The sequence below is a fragment of the Schistocerca cancellata genome, chromosome 10, assembly GCF_023864275.1.
Source record: "Schistocerca cancellata isolate TAMUIC-IGC-003103 chromosome 10, iqSchCanc2.1, whole genome shotgun sequence".
In the NCBI taxonomy this organism is placed as follows: domain Eukaryota; kingdom Metazoa; phylum Arthropoda; class Insecta; order Orthoptera; family Acrididae; genus Schistocerca; species Schistocerca cancellata.
Genome location: NC_064635.1, coordinates 177,648,261 through 177,673,309, shown reverse-complemented (window position 1 = coordinate 177,673,309; position 25,049 = coordinate 177,648,261). Strand labels below are relative to the sequence as shown.

The window sequence follows — 25,049 nt, the reverse complement described above, 5'->3', positions numbered from 1 at the left end:
TTTTAGTATCTCCAGGATTCTTCCAGGTATACAACCTTCTTTTATGATTCTTGAACCAAGTGTTGGCTATGATTAAGTTATGCTCTGTGCAAAATTCTACAAGGCGGCTTCCTCTTTCATTCCTTCCACCCAATCCATATTCACCTACTATGTTTCCATCTCTCCCTTTTCCTACTGACGAATTCCAGTCACCCATGACTATTAAATTTTCGTCTCCCTTCACTACCTGAATAATTTCTTTTATCTCGTCATACATTTCATCTATTTCTTCATCATCTGCAGAGGTAGTTGGCATATAAACTTGTACTACTGTAGTAGGCATGGGCTTTGTGTCTATCTTGGCCACAATAATGCGTTCACTATGCTGTTTGTAGTAGCTAACCCGCACTCCTATTTTTTTATTCATTATTAAACCTACTCCTGCATTACCCCTATTTGATTTTGTATTTATAACCCTGTAATCACCTGACCAAAAGTCTTGTTCCTCCTGCCACCGAACTTCACTAATTCCCACTATATCTAACTTTAACCTATCCATTTCCCTTTTTAAATTTTCTAACCTACCTGCCCGATTAAGGGATCTGACATTCCACGCTCCGATCCGTAGAACGCCAGTATTCTTTCTCCTGATAACGACGTCCTCCTGAGTAGTCCCCGCCCGGAGATCCGAATGGGGGACTATTTTACCTCTGGAATATTTTACCCAAGAGGACGCCATCATCATTTAATCATACAGTAGAGCTGCATGTCCTCGGGAAAAATTACGGCTGTAGTTTCCCCTTGCTTTCAGCCGTTCGCAGTACCAGCACAGCAAGGCCGTTTTGGTTAATGTTACAAGGCCAGATCAGTCAATCATCCAGACTGTTGCCCCTGCAACTACTGAAAAGGCTGCTGCCCCTCTTCAGGAACCACTGTTTGTCTGGCCTCTCAACAGATACCACTCCGTTGTGGTTGCACCTACGGTACAGCCATCTGTATCGCTGAGGCATGCAAGCCTCCCCACCAACGGCAAGGTCCATGGTTCATGGGGGGGAGAACATGCCATTGTGTTGATAAATATCTAAAAAAAAAAAAAAAAAAAAATTAAATGCCCTCTCCGAATATTAACAAAGATGGAACAAAATGTACCATAATTGTAAGTGGCCACTTAACCTTCTGCAGGAGGTAAACTCATCCATAATGTGAGGTACACTGAGCCACTATTGTTAACTGGTATACATTCAAAAACATAATACATATCAAGGCAGCTAATGACTGCATGTTATGGAATACAGCATACTGACATACAAACAAAAAATAATAAAATCACAATAGCTTACATAATGCTAATAAAAGCTAATACAATGTGAGTTCATTCACATCACTTTGCACATTCAAATGGTCATAAAAGAACTGGATTCAGTAATTACAACACGTTCAACTTTCGTCTCACATACAAAACTTGTTTCACCTGTAGGCCTAAATTTAATTGTACTAGTCAAACATCAGTAAAATGTCTCCATCTCTTAGGACATGCAAAATTTTAGCAGCATAAAATTGTGGGCCTTCTTCTCTGATGGTGTGCTGTGGAACTGATAAATGTAATCAACTGTTGATGCAGTCTAATATTATAGTACTACTTGAAGGACCAGGCAGGACATTGTGTGCCAAGTGATCATTAACTGGGACATAGCTGCTCCTGAAGCAATAATTATTGCAACCATGGCCACAAGTTCACCTCTATTAGTAGATGGAGGCTGTCCAAGTGCTCTGCAGACTATTTGAGTCAGTGCTATCAGTGACTTCTAGACAGTGGTTGCTGCTACCTTACCCAGCTAGTGTGTGTCTTCTTGCTGAAACTTGTATTTGCATTGGAGGTCAGTTTCATTTTATGAACACCCAGAGTTATACTAGTCCTGCCATTTTCTCTCTTTACCATTTATTCATTCTAGACAGTGGTTGCTGCTACCTTACCCAGCTAGTGTGTGTCTTCTTGCTGAAACTTGTATTTGCATTGGAGGTCAGTTTCATTTTATGAACACCCAGAGTTATACTAGTCCTGCCATTTTCTCTCTTTACCATTTATTCAGTATAGATTTTTGACTCCCCTTAGAAGACTATAATGTCAGAGTGCTGTCGATTTTTGTCTTTAAGCCTTAATGGCTATCACATGCAGTGACAATAAGCCATAGTCAGGATGCATTCTTTCTTGAACTTCTGTGAAAATTTTCAAATGTTCATTTCACTGCTTAAAACTGAAATCATCAGTTCCTAAGGTGAAAACCTTTTCTGTACATTGTTTAAGAATTGCTCTCCAGGCACCAATGAATGATTGTCATATTGGCAAGTAAACTTGTCATTGCGGATATTCTCAATAATTGGTGGTTTTTGTTATGTTATTTTGACATTATCAGTCCTGTAATTCACAGTCTAATTATAATGTTTCTATTGATTTATATGTAACAATAATTATAAGAGAGGGCATAAAGGATTTTTGTGGGTTTAACTGAGTGTTTAGTTCAGTTAAACCTCCATACAATATTAAAATTTATTTTGCATCAGCATAACCTCAATTAAAGGGCCACGTGGCTACAACGCGCAGACTCAGGTGCCTTTCCACGGTTGTTGCAGCTCCATCCCCCCTCGGAGGTTTGAGTCCTCCCTCGGGCATGGGTGTATGTGTGTGTATTGTCCTTAGCGTAAGTTAGTTTAAGTTAGATTAAGTAGTGTGTGATCCTAGGGACTGATGACCTCAGCAGTTTGGTCCCATAGGAATTTACCACAAATTTGCAGAATTTCAACTAAAGGAAAATTTGAAAATAAAATAATAAAAGAACTCTAAAACTCTAGAAAGCACATTTTTCAGTGACATTATCAAAAAAATTAATTGACAGTTGATAGCAAAAGGTAGAATAAAGACAAACACAGAAAAATACTTCAAGCTTTATTAATTCAGTAACAATTAATAACACAGCAAATTTTTACTACATAACATTAGCTAAGGTGATGGAGGCTAACAATGTAAGACAGCTGCATTTCCAAACAAAAATCTCCCTACTCAACCGCTCATCACAGTATAGTTCATTAATCTCCATGAGCAGTTAATTTCACTTTGTTCTAATGTGTGGCAGTATGCTATGCAAACATATCTATAATATGAACAATTACAGGAATTTATAGTTTACACCTCATTTGTTAAAGCAGTTTTTCATTTTTAGGGTGTAACTATGAATGGTTTGTATTTACCTTATAGCAGAAGTTGTATTACAGTCATTAAAGCCTATGGAATGAATGTGTTCTATTCAGTCAAACATTGCCCGTAAATTACTCTGTGTGAAATGCTCATGACAGTATGTTCATTCAGGACTGGAGAGCAATGTGGAAGGTATGGGTTCTAATGGATGAAAACAAAAATGAGGCAATCAAATTTGTATTCATAGTACCACAACATATATACTGTGATAAATACTAAAGAAAGTCGGCACAAGATTGCGTAATGTTGTGTGTCACTAGATTCAGATTTGTACTTCAAATCTAATTTTGCATTGCTAAGGACACTTGACACAAACGATTAACTTAATTGCTTTCACAACAAACTAGATAGTATTCCAAACATAATAATATCACTTTGCCTATGCAGACAACAATATCTCTGATTGACAGCCTATTAAAAACTTTTACTATTACACAATGACGACTTCTATAGTCAGTTCAAAAAATACTTTCTTACTGCTTGTAGTTGTCAATGAGTAACTTAAAGAATTTGATTTATTCTTGTATCAGTCAATTAATATTTGTCACATTTTCACATGGTAACAATCACTAGTGTAATAGAATAACAGACAGCTGAAAGAAGGAATAAGCATAATCTTAATGGTTAAAAGCATATGCCAAAGACAGTGTGTGAGGCTATAGGACCCTCATACTGAATCCAACTCCAGTCCATCTTAGCAACTGTTGTGCTAGTGGCTAGCCCTCCTCTTCCTGTCGTCCCAATTAAGTTTCAAACATGCCATCAAGCTTAATATCACTAAAAACACAAAACTTTGATGATTTTATGGGTGGTACACATACAGTGAAAATGTCTCAAAGAAGCTAAGTGTGTCACGTTATTTAACGACAGCTCTCTTAACTATCTGTCACAAACATACCAACTTTATTTTTCTATCTTTTACTCCACATTAATAAATATTGTGCAGTAATACAGTGCTGTGTTTGAAGCTTTTTCAGATGCAAAATAGGAATTTTAAGAATGATTGAGAGGATCTTGAGCACTAGTGTTCAGAAATCATAGGTAGAACCAGTGAAAATGAAAGTTTAAATGAGGCCTAGAGTTGTGCTGTGCAACCTTTGTGGTTAAGGTTAATGCTTGGAGCGAGCAGGAAATCTGGTTTTGAGCCCTGCTCTGGCCCCAATTAAGAATTGTCTCTACATATCCATAATTCTGTAATCCTAGGCATTTCTGTGTTATTTGTGTGTGATATAATATTTATTTGAGTAGCCTGTTTCCTTCTAAGTGTGGAATTTTTGTACTCAGTTACAGCATAATGAAGTAAACATGAAGTTTACAGCGATGTTTTTTGTTTCCATAGAATGTGTATTACGTAGTTCTTGTTTTCAGACATTCTTATGTAGAAGGCTGCAACAGTCTTGGGTAGATCACTGGTTTGATCATTTCAAGGTTTGCTACCCACACAGATCCAGATTCACCTTCACGAATGACTCGCATTAATCCCTCAGCGATGAACTCTGTCCTGCAAGCAGAAAGCAGAGGATGCATAAGATACAGTATTTTCATCCCTCCTCTCCAGAGTAATCATTTGCACAGGAGTTGGAGAGAATATTTAAATTGTGCTGGATTCATCCAATCATTCATCCACACATTCTGTTCCATCTTAGTTATTCATGCAGAAACCTAAATAGAAACTTAAGAAGTTTGAGAATAATATACCAATATATACACTGATTGATGTTTTTTGCTATTCATAACCATATGCACAAAGCAAAAACCCCTGTCACAGTCACAACACAATAATAAAATTTGACCTGCTTTGTGAACTACCAAAACCTTAGCACTGCGCAGACTGGAGTTCATTACACAAGAAAGTGTTCAATACTCTCTCTCTCTCGTCAAATGAAACCTGCTGCCAAAATGCAAACAGCAGCTAAACAATTCCTAATAGCAACATCAGTTCATAATTTAAATGCATATCTAAACCAACACTAATTATTTCTCTATATTGTAACTCAGAAACTCTCACACTGCAAATTAGTCCAGCCAGAACACTTGTGCTCGGATCAGAGGATGCTTTGAGAACCTGATGGGGCAAGTATGTTGTGTAGAAATTATAAAAAAAAAGAAACTTTCTGGGGAGGACAACCACAGCTTAGGGATTTTATGAATAACAATAACATCACTCGGCACTCGGCAACCATTCAAATTATGATAAAAATTACCACAGTTAAAAAGTGAAGAATGATGAGGTGTTTCCAAAAGGTGGATAGCTATATGAAGGTGCTTTATTTGCAGCTACTCGTTTCATCTCAGTATAGACACATCCTCAGATTTCTGTCAAACATACAAATCAGTATATGAAATTTTTGAAATGGTAGAAATACGGAACCATAGTCATGGCATTCAAAAAAGAACAGTGATGGGTACTCACTATGGTTATATTCCCATGTCATAGATGGACAATTATGGAGTCCCAGCTTTTGGTAAGTTATCCATATTAGAAGTCAAATTACAGTGGTGAGTTGTCATAGAAAAAAATGAGTACACCCAAAAGATGCTTATAGAAGTGTACAAAGCTTGATTTCTGAATGAGTAATTCCTAGAAAAAATTAGAATAGTTATTGATTTTTAAATGTTGATATTGTTATTCATAAATAATCGAGCTTAGGGGATCCAGGCATTTAATCATGCAGCCTTTTTGTCTGTTCTGAAATGGCGGGAATGGTGAGTTTTTGAGTTTCAGAGAGACCGTGGCTAAAATTTGTTGATGAAACCCAGCAGGAAACCTGCCCACTGATTCACTCATTGAGTTCTGGCACAAGGGGCACCATAAATGTAGCATGGTGGCTGCGGGAGTTTCACCAATGAGGGGAGCTGGGGTCCAGCCAGCCTCCGTCCTGTGAGTAGCTAGGGCCTATGGATTACAAACTGTCTACAATCCCCTTGGGGGATGTCCATCCTCGTGGTCTCCTAGCCACTGAGACATCTTTGGCCACTGCCCCATTCTACCCTGGAGGGTGACTGGGACATTACTGCTCAGCATTAGGGCATCTAGCATTGGCAATCAGATCCAAGTGTACTTCATGGTGGTAATGCGTATGTACAGGGGTGACTAGTCAGCCACTGTCATTCTCTGCCTGCTGGCAATTGATGTGGTGCCATGGCAGCTGCCACCTGCGACTCTGGACAATGGATGTTGACCGCATGACTGGAGGATCAGTGCAGTCTGCAGTCATCTGAGTATCCATGCACATAGTGCAATCTTGAGGTGGACCAGATTGCCGTATAAAGCTGCATGAATAAACATCTATCTATACTACCACTGTTTAACTGCACATTCAATCTTCTCTTGTCCGTCCTGAAGTGCAGCTGTCTAGAATAGGCTAGGTCATTTCAGCTCTAAGTCTACAAAAGAGATACTTTATGAAATTTCATAAGAACCCCACTAGAACATTTATCGAGTGTGTGAGGAATGTTGAATGTATACAACAAAGAGCAGCACGAATGGTCACACAATTGTTTAACCTATGGGAGAGTAAAACAGAATTCTGGTAGATGTTGAAGAAAAATGTCAATTATCTTGCCAAAGCCTAGTAACAAAATTTCAAGAACCACAATGTATTAGAATTTCTTTCCATGCCATATATGTATGTAGTCAGGAAGAATGATTGCTTAAATTCTTCTGTCTGCACAGTAGTTAATAAATCATTTATTTGTGGTCCTTGCGCAAAGGATATGTGGAAGGCTATAGTATATTCTTAGATTCTTCACTTATACTGTGGAGAGTACCATTCACAGTGGTTTGCAGACTATGGATGTAGATATAAGAGTAGAAGCTTCCTTAACTAGGTGTCATAAGTATGAACAATCTGATGCCAGCATATTGTCACATCAAAACCAAAATCAGGTCTGAATCCAAAGGCGGCACATACACAGGCAAAGAAACTTTATTTTTAGTTGCTTTTTATGGTCTGTGATCAAAATGAACTGTCACCAGTACTTCACACATAAATAATGTGGATTCAATAGCACCACTAATGACTTTTTGAGGGAGAACTTGCAATTTGTCAAGAAGACACATCATCATATCCTATATTACTTGTTTTGGTGTTGCAGAAGAGGCAGTATCTATTTCTTGAAATAAGTGTACAATATCATATGGTTTCTACACTTCCGGATACTGTCATATGCCAAAGTCCTGTGATTAAGCATTTCTTTGTCCAGTAACCCCACCATCAGACTATTTAAAATATAAAATCTCATTTCTTTATCATGCCACTTATTTTTTACTCTAATGTTCCTGAAAATTTAGAGGAATGTTACTATTCTGGATTCTCCTTTATCCATCAGAAAAAAGATTATTTCAGTTTAATAAAATTCACTGAACTAAAATGAACTGAGTCAATGAGGATGAAATCAATGAAAATGTAATGGAATGAAGTCATATAAGTGAAAACCATTCATAATTGCAGAACTTGCAGCATAATGAAAATGTCATGACAAATGAAAATATGTGCCAAACTGAACTTGCTTTTCAGAAACTGTTACATAACCTTCCATTTCTCAGTTTTTTTTTCAGTCAAGCAACTTGTTGTTCTTTGCCATTAAAATAGATTCCGTCTAGGGTTTAAAAACTGGGAAAAAAGTTAAGCCACCATTACTATCAGACAGTTGACATTCACCAGAATTAAACAAATGTAAATAAAAGCATAAGTTTTTCCTTCTCATACATTTAATATATTATGTACCTGAAGGAGATGTGTTTTGTCTTCCATAGCACAGGATATGTATCCAATTATAGAATGTCTGGTTACGGTTTTTATGTCTAACAGAAGAAAACATAAATGACTTTCATAGCTTCTCAGTCCCATAGACATGCTAAGGCAGCAATTTAGCAATCTTAGCCAGATGCACAAGTAGTATGTGATACGAAGAATTTGTGCAGCGCTTGATACAGTCCTGTTCTAGACACTGTTGGTTACTGATTTGAGGAAATTGTTTCATTTTGTAATTGAATATTGTAATTGTTAAATTTAATAATGTCTAATAAAAATACAAAAGTATGAGGGACTATGTTGTTTATGGAATATAAATTCTTAATTATTTCAAAACAATGATTTTAATATCAAAAACCAAAACTGATTGTAATTTTAAAATTATGTTACATCATCATATTCACATGGGTGAGTAATGAAACCCAAAATTAGTCATATAAAATCAACGATGAAATTAGAAATTGAATTGAAAGCATAAATTTGAATTTTTTATGTATGAAGAATATCTTGAGAAGGAAAATAACATTTAAGTTTAAAGAATCAAGTTAAGAAAATGTAATATAATAAATTATGCAAAATCTGTTGCAACATAATGAAACTAATTGTGATAAATTTTATGACAAAAACCAGGGGCACACACTTAGTGGGGCATGGAGGCAGGCTTTTGATATTGAGCAAATGCAAAGATGTAGGCTTGGCTCTGGCAGGGACATGGGAGCAGCAGTCAACTGCTTGTACAAATGTGACGTCACTTGTCCCCATGATGGGACAGAGTTACTAGGAGCTGCCCAACTTGCCTTCCACCCCAGCCCTCTCTGGAAGGTTCCACATTGCCATTACATATACATAAGCAGAGCTCTGTGACAGTACCAGCAGTCAGTGATTTCAACTCCTCGTGCTAATGGTGGAGACAGCTGTCGTAAGTTCAAGTGTTTTATTCAAAATGATGCAGCTTGTAAGCCGGGAAGATTTTATTGAAGCATTCCACCATGAAAGACTCCAAGGACAAAAATATTATGACCAAATTGTTTAGAAAATATAAATATACGAGTGGCAGAGGCTATGAGATATTTTGTCTTTTGACATTGGTTATCTCTCTATTGTGACGTCACACTGTCTTTTTGCCTTACTTATGTAAATACTAGTAGTATAGAAAATTGTCCCATGAAGTGTTTTAAAAAGATTTAATCACTCCCAAAACATTCACATTTTACTTCCCAAGAGAAGCATTTAGGTTTTACCTCTAACTTATCTACCTCCTTATTATGTGTTTCAAATTAAGCAAGGGTGTTGCAAAGAATTGACATACTTGTTGATGGGGAACATGTTGAGAGCATGGACAAGGGGTTCCTTGAGGTAGTCGTGAAGCACAAACTGGTGGGCATCGTGCACCAGAGGAGTGTCTGAGGCCCCGGGGCACAGTGCCATTACAGACACTCCAGTCTTGTCCAGGTGCAGTTTATCCTGCAAACACAAAAAGTTCTTCTTTATTTTTATAAATATTACTATCACACTGTTAGTGAAATAACGAATGTAGTGTGGGTAAACATTTGGACTGAAGTATTAATATGAGACCAAATGGCTGGGTAGGATAGAAATAATGATATATTTGCATCTCAGGAATTGTCTCAGGTTAAGCTCACAGATATTGTAATTCCATTGAGGGAGAATGTGGAATATTTTGAATAGGAAGGAAGGTGGAATGAGCTCATAAGTATAAGGGTTTCAAAGATTATGGATACAATGTGGTGTCACGAATCAAGTTTTCTTAAGGATGTAGGTCAAGATATTTTTGGCAATTCACGAGGGGAAGGAATTGTATAATCTGGTGCAATACAGTGAGTTGGATGCCTCCTAATATGATGGCAAGCCCCCTCTCACCCGGTGTCGTGCAGCAACTCGATGTGACGTGGACTCAAAAAGTCACTGGAATTCCCTTCAGAAATACTGAGCCATGCAGCCTCTATAGCCATCCATAAATGTGGAAGTGCTGCCAGTGCAGGATTTTGTGCATGAACTGAGTTCTTGATTTGTCCCATAAAATTTCAGTGTGATTTAAGTCAAGTGATGTGGGTTTCCTAACCATTCACTTAAACTGTCTGTTGTTCAGGAATATGAATCCATTACTGGCTGAAAATCCTCCCCAAGTAGCTGAACATAACCATTTCTAGTCAATGATTGGTTCAGTTGGGCCACAGGCTGCAGTCCATTCCATGTAAAAACAGCCCACGCTGTTATGGAATTACCGCCAGCTTGTACAGCCCCTTGTTGGGAACTTGGGTCCAGGGCTTCATGGGGTCTGCAGCACACACTAATCCCGACTGTATTTGGGACTCATCTGACCAGGCCATGGTTTTCCAGTCATCTACAGTCCAACTGATATGGTCACAATTGCTGCAGGTGATATGCTGTTATAGTTCAATTCTTTTATCTTGGCAGTTCGCGCATGCCTGCCCAGACACGGGAGATTGCTGTGTTGCCAGTTGTATGCGCCAAGAGAAGCAGCGCCACAGTATAGTTCGCAAACTTCCATTTAGGGGGGAGCGCGCAGTTTCTAAAGTAAAGCACCCATGGCTGCATTAACCTTTTCGCTGCTACAGAGACGTGCTCCCTGCATTCCGCGATGGGTGCGATTTTGTCATCATTGCACTGCTCGCCTGTACAGACATATGGTGTTTCGACTGCTTTGACACACTTTATCAGTCGATTTCACAAAAACTATTTGGCCCAAAAATTTTATTTTTACACATCTTTCTTGACTTAATTTTGTTTTGATGTTCAACGCAGTTATTCTGCAGCATTAGATATATTACACCACTGCACAAAATTTTGAAGAGTTTACAGAGATAAAAGTCCATAGCGTATACTTTCCGTATGGTCGATTTTAGTTGCCACTAGAAATTTAAAAAAATTACATTCAAACGAATAAAATTCATGAAGTAAGACCCTTTGAAATTGTTTTTAAATAAAGTAAATATGAAGTACCGATCACGGTTTGAACTCAGAAGCTTTCGCTTAGCAGCCATATGCTTTAGCCATTATGCTAATGCAGATTGTCATTCAATATATCTCCAGAGGACTTTAAAATATCACGCAAAATACCGACAAACACTGTTGTTATGATTATGAATTACTCACGATTCATCAAAGTACAATAGGAAATAAACAATTACCGCTGTTCTTTATTGTGAAAAAGCGGTTAGTGAGAATGATACAAACACCTTTCTGTGCTATCACCTGAATTAGGAGGCTTATTGCTTGTTTGGTTTAATTAATTAATCCAATATGGAGCAATTGGTATAAAGAATGCTTTTTCCGAACTTTCTATAAAAGAAAGTCTGCTATCAAGACATTGCTTTTGTTCAATTACTTTATTTATGACTGAAAGTTTCTAAAACTGAAGACACTCGTCCGTGCTCTGCACTGCAGTCGAGCTCTGGCAACGTCGTTCCCTGTTCATTGGCTGAATGTGTTTTGTGACGTCAGATGCGCAGAACGAACCTAAACTCGGCTGCCATCATAAATGATGCGCACTTTAGCAAGGGCACTCGCATCAGTTATCTGCTGCCATAGCCCACTAATGCTAAATTGCTCCACAGTGTCATATTGGACATGTTTTTCACACATCCTTCACTGATTACCATGGTTATTTCATGTAGTGTTGCTTGCCTCATAGCACTGACAACTCTACAAAAACACCGCTGCTCTCTGTCATTAAATGAAGGCCATCAGCCATTGGGTTGTCTATGGGGAGAAGTAATATCCAAAATTTGGTATTCCAAGCACACTCTTGACACTGTGAATCTTGGTATATTCAATTCCCTAAGGATTTGCAAAATAGAATGTCCCATGCATCTAGCTCCAACTAACTATTATTCTATCTTCAAAGTCCATTAATTCCCATTGTGTAGCAATAGCCACATTGGAAATCTTTTCACATGGATCAGCTTAGCACAAATGACAGCTCGGTCAATGCACTACCCTATTATATCTCATTTACACAATACTATGGCCACCTGCATATGCTCATATCATTGTCTCATAACTTGTCACTTCAGTGTGCACGGATGGGAGCAGGTAGCCAAATGTTGAAAGTGAGGCATAGTGGCTATTGTTCAAGAAATTGGTGGGAGTGACAGAACTTGGACAGTATGGAAATGCATGCCACATTCACATGCGTTAGGTTGAGGTACACAATGGTCTTTTATGTGTGGATGATGATCATGTGATTTAGTATCCATGTTCAGTCAATTAGTACTTTTAGTAGTTTCAAACTAATTTTGGCATATTTATGAATGATTAGTGGATTGGGGATTACAAGTGCTTGAGTGGTAGTCCTACTTATTTTACTATTTTAATTAAGTGGGCTGGATGTTTGTATATTTGGGTAAGGAGCTCTGGGATGGCATGGGTGGGTAATTTTCCTTATAATGGTTTTTACGGAGCTGATGGAGATGGAATGGTTGATGTGGAGCTGAAGGGGGAATTGTAATGAATGGATGGTAGGATGGATGCCACAGAAGGCATCAAACTCAATATATTGGTTTGGGTGTATGGGAGAGAAATCAACTGCATGTAAGCAAAGAAATGGTTATGGTTGTTGTTGTTGTGGTCTTCACTCCGGAGACTGGTTTGATGCAGCTCTCCATACTACTCTATCCTGTGCAAGCTTCTTCATCTCCCAGTATTTACTGCAACCTACATCCTTCTGAATCTGCTTAGTGTATTCATCTCTTGGTCCCCCTCTATGATATTTACCCTCCACACTGCCATCCAATACTAAATTGGTGATCCCTTGATGCCTCAGAACATGTCCTACCAACCGATCCCTTCTTCTAGTCAATTTGTGCCACAAACTTCTCTTCTCCCCAATCCCATTCAATACCTCCTCATTAGTTATGTGATCTACCCATCTAATCTTCAGCATTCTTCTGTAGCACCACATTTCAAAAGCTTCTATTCTCTTCTTGTCCAAACTATTTATAAAGCTAACAAGATGGATCTTGGCACTTGCTGTATACTGGCCTTCAGAATAATTTTAAATTGTACAAATAATAATTTGATGCAAAATGTAATTCATAATTATGATGTAGTGGTTGGCTGACACAATCATGACATCAGAAGCCACTGTAAGAAAATAAGCAGCCTCTGCTGAAGGCAGGCCATATTTCTGCTAGCAGGCTGATGACACACTGATGACAGCCATACTGAAGTGTAGCAATATATTTTCTTTTTGTGGTGAATACCATAATAACAAACAATAATAATGCAAAGTTTTTTGTGTTATTCAACTGTTTCACATCACCACAGAAATATCAAGCCATGTGTGTGTGACTCTGAATGAGATGAGTATAAAATGATACGTATAGCCATAGGAATTATTGATTTGAGAAACTACTGATAGGAGCCCAAATTTTATGGCAAAAGCTAAACACAGGTAGATCTTAAGACACAGTGTGGAAAGAAAGGTATGTGTGTGGTGGAACAACTGTGTATAATAACTGAAACCAAAAGTAAACTTGCAAGGCAGTTCATAAGAATGTGTCAGTGTCCCTGCACCACTTCAGTTGGGTGTCTGATTGCTTTACACAACACGTTTATTTTAAAGATGTATAGATGTGAGTAGTTACTGACCCCATAGGAACGGGTCATAGCAGCCACTGCATGCTTTGTGCCGGCATAGATGGGAAGCACAGATACTGGCTCCAGGCCTGCTACAGAGGACAGGTTGACAACGACACCACCGTTTCCACCTTCGTGCTTGCCCATGTGCTTGTAGGCCAGCAACATCGTGTGCACAACACCCTTCTGCAAAGCAAGATAACATAGTCAAATTATATCGCAGAAATAAGACTAAATCTGGAGTGGGTAAACATTAAACAGGGTGTACCACAAGATTTTTTTCTTGGCTCAGTCCAGTTCTTGACCCACATAAGTGATTTACTAAAGATAATGAATGCCTCTTCTAAAGCTATGGTCTATACTATACTAGATCAGGTGAATGTTAGATCAGACTTATAAAGTGTTCGTGAGAAAGAACTTAATCCTATTAAGACTAATATTACAAAATTTAAAAGAAATAAAAATAGCATTCAGCTTTTCAGATTGCCAAATTTCAAGGGTATTGGATTTCATTCAGATGTGTATCAGCCTCTTCTTCATTATTGCCATGCATTATCAGTTAATTCAATTTTTCATTTTCATGGTATGGGACACAGTTTCATCATTTCAGGTTCTCTGTTTTTTTGGAATTTTTGTGGAATAATACCTGTGCATGTTGTTGCATCACATCCAAATTGACTAAATGTTAACTTTCATACATTTTAGTCACATTATACAGTTGTAACATTCCAAAAAAATTCTTTCATTTTATAAAATAATAAATCTAAATTTTTAATAATAATCATATGAAAATTTAAAGGGTAAATTATTTACATAAAAGGCCTGCATGCCAAAACATTCTAAATTCATCTTTATATTTTTATCTTTGTTTATTATGGCATCTTTGGTTATGGTACAGATAAGATTTGGTATTAGCATGAACCAGCTGTGAAGATGTCTTCTCTCCACAAAAGTAACATTTTTGTAAATAAAAGCAAATAAATGCTGTATGCAATGAAAAACTGAAAAGAGAGAGGAGTTGGTGTATAAGAAAATTCAAAGTCAGATTCCACTTGCAGCATTCAAAAGTTGAGACAAACTCAGGGCTATGATAGAAACTGCAAATTATTTGGCTAGGATCTTTCATGAGTTCCAACGAAACACAAGATGAGTAAATATATGCTGTGATTGCTGTTCTCAAATGTTCCGATATATTTGTTTATTGGAGTAATAAGCAGCCAGGTTTGAAATTAAAATATATAGTGAAAACAATCTTAAGCTCACAAGATCAATAAGCACACTCCAGATGACCTCCATGTGTGATGTCCCAGGGCATCCAAGTGAATAATAAATTGAGCTATCACCAACGCACCTTTAAATTAAGCTAATAGTTCAATTCTGTCTGCTTTACACTTAAAAATCTCTCTCCGTGCGCTGACCTGCAGGTGGTATTATTAACACACTTTCACCCACTACTGTCCTAATCATCTGGAGTAGTACAGCCAGAGTCAAAAAACTATTTATTGTGCATAAACTGATTGTAAGAATGCTATTTAAAGTTGATGCTTGTGTCAGAAGCATTGTTAGGAACATGGGGATACCTACACTTATTTATTTATTTATTTATTTGATTAGCCATGTGCCAAAATGTTTACTCTTTCATGATACTGTGTACTCCCTCATAACATTATGTGACTTTAGCACAAACTATGTATTTAAAAAATGCAGTACCTGATGTAAAAATAATTTGCATACAGACTATGATTCCTATGCAGGAATTAGAATGGAGTTTTTAAGGTAGTATGTAATAGTCTAGATAAATTTTTTTGGGAGGGGGAGGGGTCTTTGTTTTAAAGACTACATATTCTTTAACCCAAATAGGCGAGTCTTCAGTTAAGCATGTACTACCCACAGGGTTGAATCCAATAATAACTCTGAAATCCAAGGTTGATCACAATATTTAGTAAACTATGGCCCAAGCTATACATACATTAATAAGCCACCATACTCATGCAGTCCCAAGACAAAGGTGTTTCTATAACATGGCATCTTTTATGTTTTTCTCTAAAGCTAGAAGAAAGAAGACAGTCGAAATCAATTTTAAAAACTCATGAACATTACTGTTTGGAAATTCTTGATATCAGTGAGACTTACTACGCAAGTTCCTGATATAATATTTAGGTGACACTGCAAGCTTTTTAATATGGTGCAAAAGTCTTGAAATTGAAAATCCACAGACATCCAGAAACAAAGTAAAAGATCATGTTAGATATGTAAATTCCATTTAACAGTAATGTTCTAATTGATCCAGTACACAGGTAGCTGGTACCTGTAGTGTTTTGTGTACATAGGTTATCTGAATTTAGTACACTATATTCTTAAAAATGTAGGCTGTAGTAGTTGTTCTGCCTACTAATTTTTACCTCGATGAATTTCATGTCCCTGAAGGCTGAGATTAAGGTGAATATTATATGACTGAGTCAGTATTAGTGAGTCAGCATCCTCGCTGCTGAAAACATTGAATTTCAATCTGATGCCTACCTTCTGTTAAGCCAAGATTTCAGAAGTACAAAGGTTACACCTACATCCAATCTACACCATACTATTCAAAGCACAGTGAACTGCATGACAGTTAAGTTACTCCTGATAGCATACAAATAAAATAATAATACTGTTAGAAAAGATTTATTAGAAAAGTTATAGACGTGCATGTTGGTATCAATAATCTACATAATCACAATTCACATTTAAGTGTGTCACACTCCTTAATGGACTGACAAATTCCTTTTGAACAGTTAACAAATCATTCCCTTTATTCGCCCATTAAATATGTGCATTGTATAAATGTAGTTAGTTAATAGCCAGGGCTAATTACTATAAAACTTCTCATATTTAAGTTATCTACAAATTCATGTCCCTCACTTTGATATGTGTAAATAATATTACTTTCTTACAATCAGATATTCTTTAGTGTTTATAAGCTATGTGTTATTAATAACTATTTTATTCCTATTTTGAATTTATGGAATTTCACAAGTTTCTTTATTATACCAGGCAATGCACTAAAAAGTATTTTGGTTTGGTGATATACACTTTTTTCATGAATGGCTTTCTAATGTGTGTTGCAATGGAACTGGTCAGGGCACCTCTCTCTCTCTCTCTCTCTCTCTCTCTCTCTCTCTCTCTCTCTCTCTCTCTCCTCCCCCCTCTTTCCCTCCTTATCTCTCTCTGTTTTACACACACACACACACAACCCATAGACTATGACATAATCCGGTGTTAACGATTTTTGTTATCTAGATACCAAAATAATTACCATATTTTCTCATAAATAAAACTACTAGACACTATTAACACAAGATTTATTAGCAAATTAATTTGAAACAGTAACTCTAATCTGAAGCTACTATCATTACTCATATTTAGATGATTTATTCTGGAAATCTTTTAACAAGAAATAGTAAACTGTATTAGAGTCTTTGGATGTAAAGATTGATGAATTCAAATACTTCTGGGCTGTGAGATATTGTATCTTTGTAGTTAATCATTGTGTATCAGTTTGTAGTAGTAGAACTGCAGCAGTTAGTTGTAAAATGTTATTACAGAAGTAATACTAGTGTCCCAGTGAATTACAGAGGAATATTGTGAAGTGTCTGTCATGACATTGTCATGTTGAAGAATTGAACCAATTTGTGAAATTATACTGAAATATGACATGAAAAACAAAAAGAAAGGATAAAAATTCATTGTACAAGAGAGTTCTTATTTGTCAATAACTGACCCAATCACACCTGTCAGTTGACAATGAATAATACATCAAGCCATAATACAAGTACTGACAAAGATCTACAAGAACCAGATGAGCAAAGTTGTTAGTTTTTTAAGTGTTATTTCTAACTTACTTCTCACTTAAAATGTTTGCACACACTTAAAGTGTTACTGCACCAAAGGAAGTGTACAAGAACAATATATGACTTTCAATAGTTACAAAGGATGGGTTTGCGGTAGCATATCTGTGGAAATCATCTCTGTTTCTAGTTTTGTGGTTATGAATATGATTGTTCAATGCTGAAAATTTATACTTTAATGCACAAGTGTCATTATTTTAAATTCTTTATATACGAGGGCGGTTCAGAAAGTAACCTCCGATCGGTCACAGTGCGGGTTGTGGGGGGAGTAGCGACGCCATCTGTGCGTTCACGCACTCAACAGGTCAGTCGGCATCAAGCCGTGGTCGAGTGAATGTCGTACCTGCGCTAGTTTAGTTTTTGTGGCAGTTTGAAATGTGTGCTGCAATAGAAAACCCCGCCAAATGTGAAGTGCGTGCTGTCATAAGGTTTTTTACAGCCAAAGGATATTCTGCAGCAGCTATTCATCGTGAGCTTTGTGCCGTGTACAGACCAAGAGTTATGAGTGAAGGAGTTGTCCGTGAATGGGTACGTTTATTTAAAAGTGGACGAGAAAACGTTCATGATGAAGAGAGGAGTGGTAGACCATCATTGGTGACTGACGAACTCGTTCAGACAGTTGATGCAAAAGTTCGTGAAAATCGACGTTTCTCAATGTCAGAGTTGTCTACTGGTTTTCCACAGATTTCTAAGACTCTCTTGTACGAGATAGTGACAGCAAGATTGGGTTACCATAAGTTCTGTGCACGATGGGTGCCCAAAATTCTTACCGACCACCACAAAACTCAAAGAATGGCCTCTGCTTTAGACTTTCTGTCACGTTATGAGGACGAAGGAGAACCATTGTTAAACAGAATCGTGACCGGTGACGAAACCTGGATTAAGTACGTGAACCCTGAGACAAAAGAACAATCAAAGATGTGGGCACATTCAAATTCGCCTACCAAACCAAGAAAAGCCTCGCAAGATTTTTCTGCCAGAAAACTGATGGCAACGGTGTTTTGGGATGCCAAAGGGGTGTTGTTGGTTGAATTCATGGAACGTTGTACGACCATTAATCAAGACGTGTACTGTGAAACAATAAAAAAGTTACGACGGGCTATACAGAACAAACGCCGTGGTATGCTGACTTCCGGTATCGTTTTTTTGCACGATAACGCCCGTCCTCACTCTGCTCGCAGAACAACGGCCCTTCTTGAGTCCTTCAAGTGGGGCGTTATCAACCATCCACCTTACCGCCCAGACCTGGCGCCAAGTGATTATCACCTCTTCATGCATTTGAAGAAATGGCTCGGGTCACAGCGGTTTGATGACGACGAAGAGCTCAAAGATGCAGTCACAGGCTGGCTCCAGGCACAAGCGGGTGATTTTTATGCAGAAGGAATTTCAAAGCTTGTGAAGAGATACGATAAGTGCCTCAATCGCTATGGAGACTATGTAGAAAAATAGTGCGAAGATGTAGTTGTAAGATGTATATACTAAAATATTTTTATTTAACTTCGTGTATTTTTTTTAAATCAACCGGAGGTTACTTTCTGAACGGCCCTCGTATTTCCTGTATGGCTTTCAAAGGGGAACTCGTTTCATTACACCAATAGCCCCTTTTCGAAATTAGAAAGTTTGTTTTTCTGTACCTGTATTTCCACAGTAAATCACGCCACAGCTAAGCAAGCAATTTGTATAAGCATAATAATGAATCTGCTTCCTGAGACTGCAGCCAGCCCATGACAGCATTACGAACAGAGTCACTTTTTCCTGCACCTAAAGAGACGAAAATCACTTCGAGCCTAATTTGGGCTATAGTACAGATGTACTAAATCTTATCATTTAGGGTCATCATTGACAAAGCAGACTATCTGAGCAGCAAGGCTAGGGCCAATGCCACAAAGAGGCCTGCACCATAGAAATTTAATAGAAAAAATGTCAGCTTCAGTACTGGAATGTAGGTCTCCTTACAGTTGTAAAGCACATAAATGTAGATTTTATGGGCTCACTCAGCTGGATCCATCAAAGTAGCTGAGTGGTCAGTGTAAATGGCTGCCATAATGACACAGGTTCGACTCACATTACTGTTGAGGTTCTCTCCTTGGTGGGGGAACTGACATGAGGTACACTCAGTCTCATGTTGCCAGTTTGGGTGCTACAGGAATGAGAAGCAGCGGCTGCGCAATGTGGGAAGTTTACAAAAGGCTGGAACACTAGTATACTGACCACATACCACTCCATACTGCATGACAGCTCAAGGCAGAGGATGACATGGCTGTCAACATCTCTTCTGCCTTCAGGACCTGGACGAGGAGCTCTGTTTTTATTCAGCTGCATTTTTCAGTCGACATCTGATATGAATTAAGTCACCATTCACCTTGCTTCAAATTCCCATTGGCACCTAATCAAATCCTTGACTCTTCCGCATTCGGGAGGACGACGGTTCAATCCTGCATCCGGCCATCCTGGTTTAGGTTTTCCGTGATTTCCCTAAATTGCTCCAGGCAAATGCCGGGATGGTTACTTTGTAAGGGCACTTCCTTCCCTAATCCGATGAGAGTGACGATCTCGCTGTTTGGGCTCTTCCCCCAAACAACTCAACCCAACCCTTGGCACTTCAGTTGGTAGAGTCACTAAGAAAAATTTTTACTGAGTCTTGGTGGTTCAAACTAATTTCAGTTTCATGGAAAGCTAATTATTTCCATACCTCATTTCATACAAACCAAGCCCCATCATTACTTTTGGCTCAGTGTTGCTGTCACACACAGATTCTTCATCTCTTGAAGTTGGGACAAACCATTTTCAAATAGGCTAACTTTATTCATTAACAATTAATTCCAATAAATTTATATGAAGGCTTAAGATCAGTAGCATCTGACAGAGAGCTTACTGACTCATTTCGTCATATCTAGGTCATATGACCGTCTTGAGCATTTTAGCATGAGACTCAATAGTCAACTAAACAATTGAATTTCCCTCAAAAAAATTATTTTCTGCAGGAAACTATTTTTTATCGTAATAGTTACAGTACCATACTACCAACTGCAAATAACTTGAAGCTTTTGTCAGCATAACTATTACAATATTACAAGAAGAGGGGATGACACATAACTTCTAGAATGGCTGTACAAGTCATAGTAGGTGCATAAAAGAAATGTGACAGACTACAATTTCATTTGTAATAAGATCATTTTCTCTGTAATTAAGTACTACTATAAAATATGAACTACTTTATGTGAAATAGCGAAAGTGCCAAATAAAAGTTCTTTTAATCTCATTAGCTTATCACATCACAAATTGTAGGCATAGCAAAATTTTATTGAATTATATCAAAGTAACAGAAGAAATATTGAATTTAATTGATGAAAGGAGAAAATATAAAAATGCAGTAAATGAAGCAGGCAAAAAGGAATACAAACATCTCAAAAATGAGATTGACAGGAAGTGCAAAATGGCTAAGCAGGGATGGCTTCAGGACAAATGTAAAGATGTAGACGCTTATCTCACTGGGGGTAAGATAGATACTGCCTACAGGAAAATTAAAGAGACCTTTGGAGAAAAGAGAACCACTTGTATGAATATCAAGAGCTCAGATGAAAACCCAGTTCTAAGCAAAGAAGGGAAAGCAGAAAGGTGGAAGTAGTCTATAGAGGGTCTATACAAGTGCGATGTACTTGAGGACAATATTATGGAAATGGAAGAGGATGTAGATGAAGATGACATGGGAGATACGATACGTGCTAAAGAGTTTGACAGAGCACTGAAAGTCCTGAGTCGAAACAAGGCCCTGGGAGTAGACAACATTCCATTAGAATTACTGACGGCCTTGGGAGAATCAGTCCTGAAAAAACTCTACCATCTGGTGAGCAAGATGTATGAGACAGATGAAATTCCCTCAGACTTCAATAAGAATATAATAATTCCAATCCCAAAGAAAGCAGGTGTTGAGAGATGTGAAAATTACTGAACTATCAGTTTAAAAAGTGACAGCTGCAAAATACTAACACGAATTTTTTACCAACGAATGGAAAAACTGGTAGAAGCCGACCTCGGGGGAGATCAGTTTGGATTCCATAGAAATGTTGGAACACATGAGGCACTACTGACTCTACGACTTATCTTAGAAGAAAGATTAAGGAAAGACAAACCTACGTTTCTAGCATTTGTAGCCTTAGATAAAGCTTTTGACAATGTTGACTGGAATACTCTCTTTCAAATTCTAAAAGTGGCAGGGTAAAATACAGGGAGCGAAAGGCTATTTACAATTTGTACAGAAACCAGATGGCAGTTATAAGAGTCGAGGGGCATGAAAGGGAAGCAGCGGTTGTGAAGGGAGTGAGACAGGGCTGTATCCTCTCCCCGATGTTATTCAATATGTATATTGAGCAAGCAGTAAAGGAAATAATAGAAAAATTTGGAGTAGGTATTAAAATCCATGGAGAAGAAATAAAAACTTTGAGGTTCGCCGATGACATTGTAATTCTGTCAGGGACAGCAAAGGTCTTGGAAGAGCAGTTGAACGGAATGGACAGTGTCTTGAAAGGAGGATATATGATGAACATCAACAAAAGCAAAATGAGGATAATGGAATGTAGTCGAATTAAGTCGGGTGATGCTGAGGGAATTAGATTGGGAAATGAGACACTTAAAGTAGTAAAGGAGTTTTGCTATTTGGGGAGCAAAATAAATGATGATGGTCGAAGTAGAGAGGATATAAAATGTAGACTGGCAACGGCAAGGAAAGCGTTTCTGAAGAAGAGAAATTTGTTAACATCGAGTATAGATTTTAGTGCCAGGAAGTCGTTTCTGAAAGTATTTGTATTGAGTGTTGCCATGTATGGAAGTGAAACATGGACGAGAGTAGAAGCTTTCAAAATGTCATGCTACAGAAGAATGCTGAAGATTAGATGGGTTGATCACATAACTAATGAGGAGGTATTGAATAGAATTGGGGAGAAGTGGAGATTGTGGCACAAATTGACTAGATGAAGGGATCAGTTGGTAGGACATGTTCTGAGGCATCAAGGGATCACCAATTTAGTACTGGTGGGCAGTGTGGTGGGTAAAAATCGTAGAAGGAGACCAAGAGATGAATACACTAAGCAGATTGGGAAGGATGTAGGCTGCAGTAGTTACTGGGAGATGAAGAAGCTTGCACAGGATAGAGTAGCATGGAGAGCTGCATCAAACCAGTCTCAGGACTGAAGACCACAACAACAACAACAACAGTTACAATACCATATTACCAGCCGCAAATCACTTGAAGCATTTGTCAACATAACTATTACAATATTATGAGAACAGGGGATGATACATAACTTGTAGGATGGCTGTACCAGTCATAGTAGCTGCATAACAGAAATGTGACAGACTAAAATTTCATTTGTAATAAGATTATTTTTTCTGTAATTAAGTACTACCATAAAATACAAACTACTTTATGTGAAATGAATAGCGAAAGTGCCAAATAATTTTTTTTTAATTCTCATTAGCTTAGCACATTACAAATTGTAGGCTATAGCAAAATTTTATTGAATTATATCAAAGTGGTCCCATACTCCAGGAATGAGTGTAGGGGAACATAAGCAGGAATCCTATATCACAGTTTATTGAAAGGCTTTAATGGAGATAGTTTGACATTGTCTTCCTCCAACCTCTTATAAAGTGTACCCGTGACTGTGTTATGTGCCTGACTTCAATATGTGCTTGTACGGTCTACTCTCAGATTTGTGTTCCTTTGAGTTAAAGAAAGGGAAAAGGTGAAACCCAGTCAGATAGCCTGCTCCTCTCAAATAGCACCAATGAGACAACAGAGTTTAACGTCTCCATCCAATGGATGGGTGACCGTAAACATCGTTACATGCCTTCACCTCAATACACTCTGAGGAAAGGTTTGGAATTTAATCCAAAGACTGGTGACCGGGAACTTTACATCACACTGCTTCTCCACTTTGCTATAAAGGCCAATGTAAAACTGCCAATAATACATAACATACCAAGATGGTTATGCACTCAAGTGCCATCCACATGTGAGGTTAACTTGGTGATCTGATGGGACATGTTGTATCCAATGCAACAAGGCCATTGGAACACACATGCCCAATTCCCACAAGGATAGTCTCCCCACCCTCTCTCCCCAAACTCTGCTACAAAATTAATTACAGCTTTATTTCACCATTTGTCCAGAAGAGAGAGGAAATGCCAGGAAGTTCAGAGTCAAAAAGACATCTTCTCCAGGAGCAGGGACCTTCTTAAATTCAAACTCTATGGAATGGAACTGCCATGGCTGCAAAAGTGTCGAAATGGGGAGATGAGGAACATCTTGGTTCAGACATAAGGAATCAGTTTTACCAGCTAATTGAAAGGTGGTTTTGACAGGTTAGAATGCTGGCTGTGAGTCACACTTTACCCAAATAAGCCAAAACAATAGCTTTCAAAACTCATATTGTTGAACATTAATTATAGATAAGATTAGCACTTGTTCCATAGATCATGAATACAACACTTCGTAATGATGTGGAACATGTCATGTTAATAAAAAGTGTCTATACAAGATATTACATTACACAAAATATTACATGACAATATTTTTAATTTTTTTTTTCTTTTGTGGGGCTTGGGGAAATTACGCACTTATTATATCCAAAAATTCATCTAATGAGCAGAAGGAGTTGCCATTAAGAAATTCTTTTAATTTCCTTTTAAATGCTATATGGCTATCAGTCAGACTTTTGATGTCATTAGGTAAGTGACCAAAGACTTTTGTGGCAGCATAATTTACCCCATTCTGAGCCAAAGTTAGATTTAACCTTGAGTAGTGAAGATCATCTTTCTCCTAGTGTTGTAGCCATGTACGCTGCACTTTTGAATTCGTTCGGATTGTTAGTAACAAATTTCATAAGTGAATATATATATCTTGTGAGGCTACAGTAAAGATCTCTAGCTCTTTAAATAAATTATATATTATATATTATAAATTATAAATTATATATAAAGAACAGCAGAGGACCCAAGACCGAACCTTGTGGCACCCCATTCTTGATTGTTCCCCAGTTTGAGAAATCACCAGTTTTTTGCATATTATGTGAACTGCTTATTTCAACTTTCTGCACTCTTCCAGTTTGGTATGATTTAAACCATTGGCGCACTGTACCATTCATACCACAGTACTTGAGCTTATCTAGAAGTATTCCATGATTTACACAATCAAAAGCCTTTGATAGATCACAAAAAATCCCAACAGGTGACTTCTGGGTACTCAGAGAATTTAATATTTCATTAGTGATGTATATGTAGCATTTTCCGATGAAAAACCCTTTTGGAAACCAAACTGACATTTTGTTAAAACTTTATTTTTACAAAGGTGTGAAGCTGCTCTACAATACATTACGTTTTCAAAAATTTTGGGTAAGGCAGTCAGAAGAGAGATTGGGCGGTAGTTGTTGCCATTAGACGTATCTCCTTTTTTATGCAGTGGTTTAACACTGGCATACTTCAGTCTATCTGGGAACATACCCTGCTTCAGAGAGCTATTATATATGTGGCTAAGAATGCCACTTATTTCTT

The 25,049-nt window shown here is 37.7% G+C and overlaps 1 protein-coding gene across 1 annotated transcript in view; it reads right to left on the bottom strand.

The window, feature by feature from the left end:
* Positions 1–2,910: 2,910 nt before the first annotated feature.
* The window catches only part of LOC126106577 (15-hydroxyprostaglandin dehydrogenase [NAD(+)]-like), an 83,249-nt gene continuing 61,110 nt past the window's right edge, over positions 2,911–25,049 (bottom strand). Inside the window, exons 5-7 of the mRNA XM_049912920.1 lie at positions 13,624–13,797; positions 9,299–9,453; positions 2,911–4,733 (exon numbers count right to left, since the gene is read on the bottom strand). Of these exons, the coding sequence (XP_049768877.1) occupies positions 4,607–4,733; positions 9,299–9,453; positions 13,624–13,797 (456 nt within the window). The 3' untranslated portion in view covers positions 2,911–4,606. The remainder of the gene's footprint in view (positions 4,734–9,298; positions 9,454–13,623; positions 13,798–25,049) is intronic.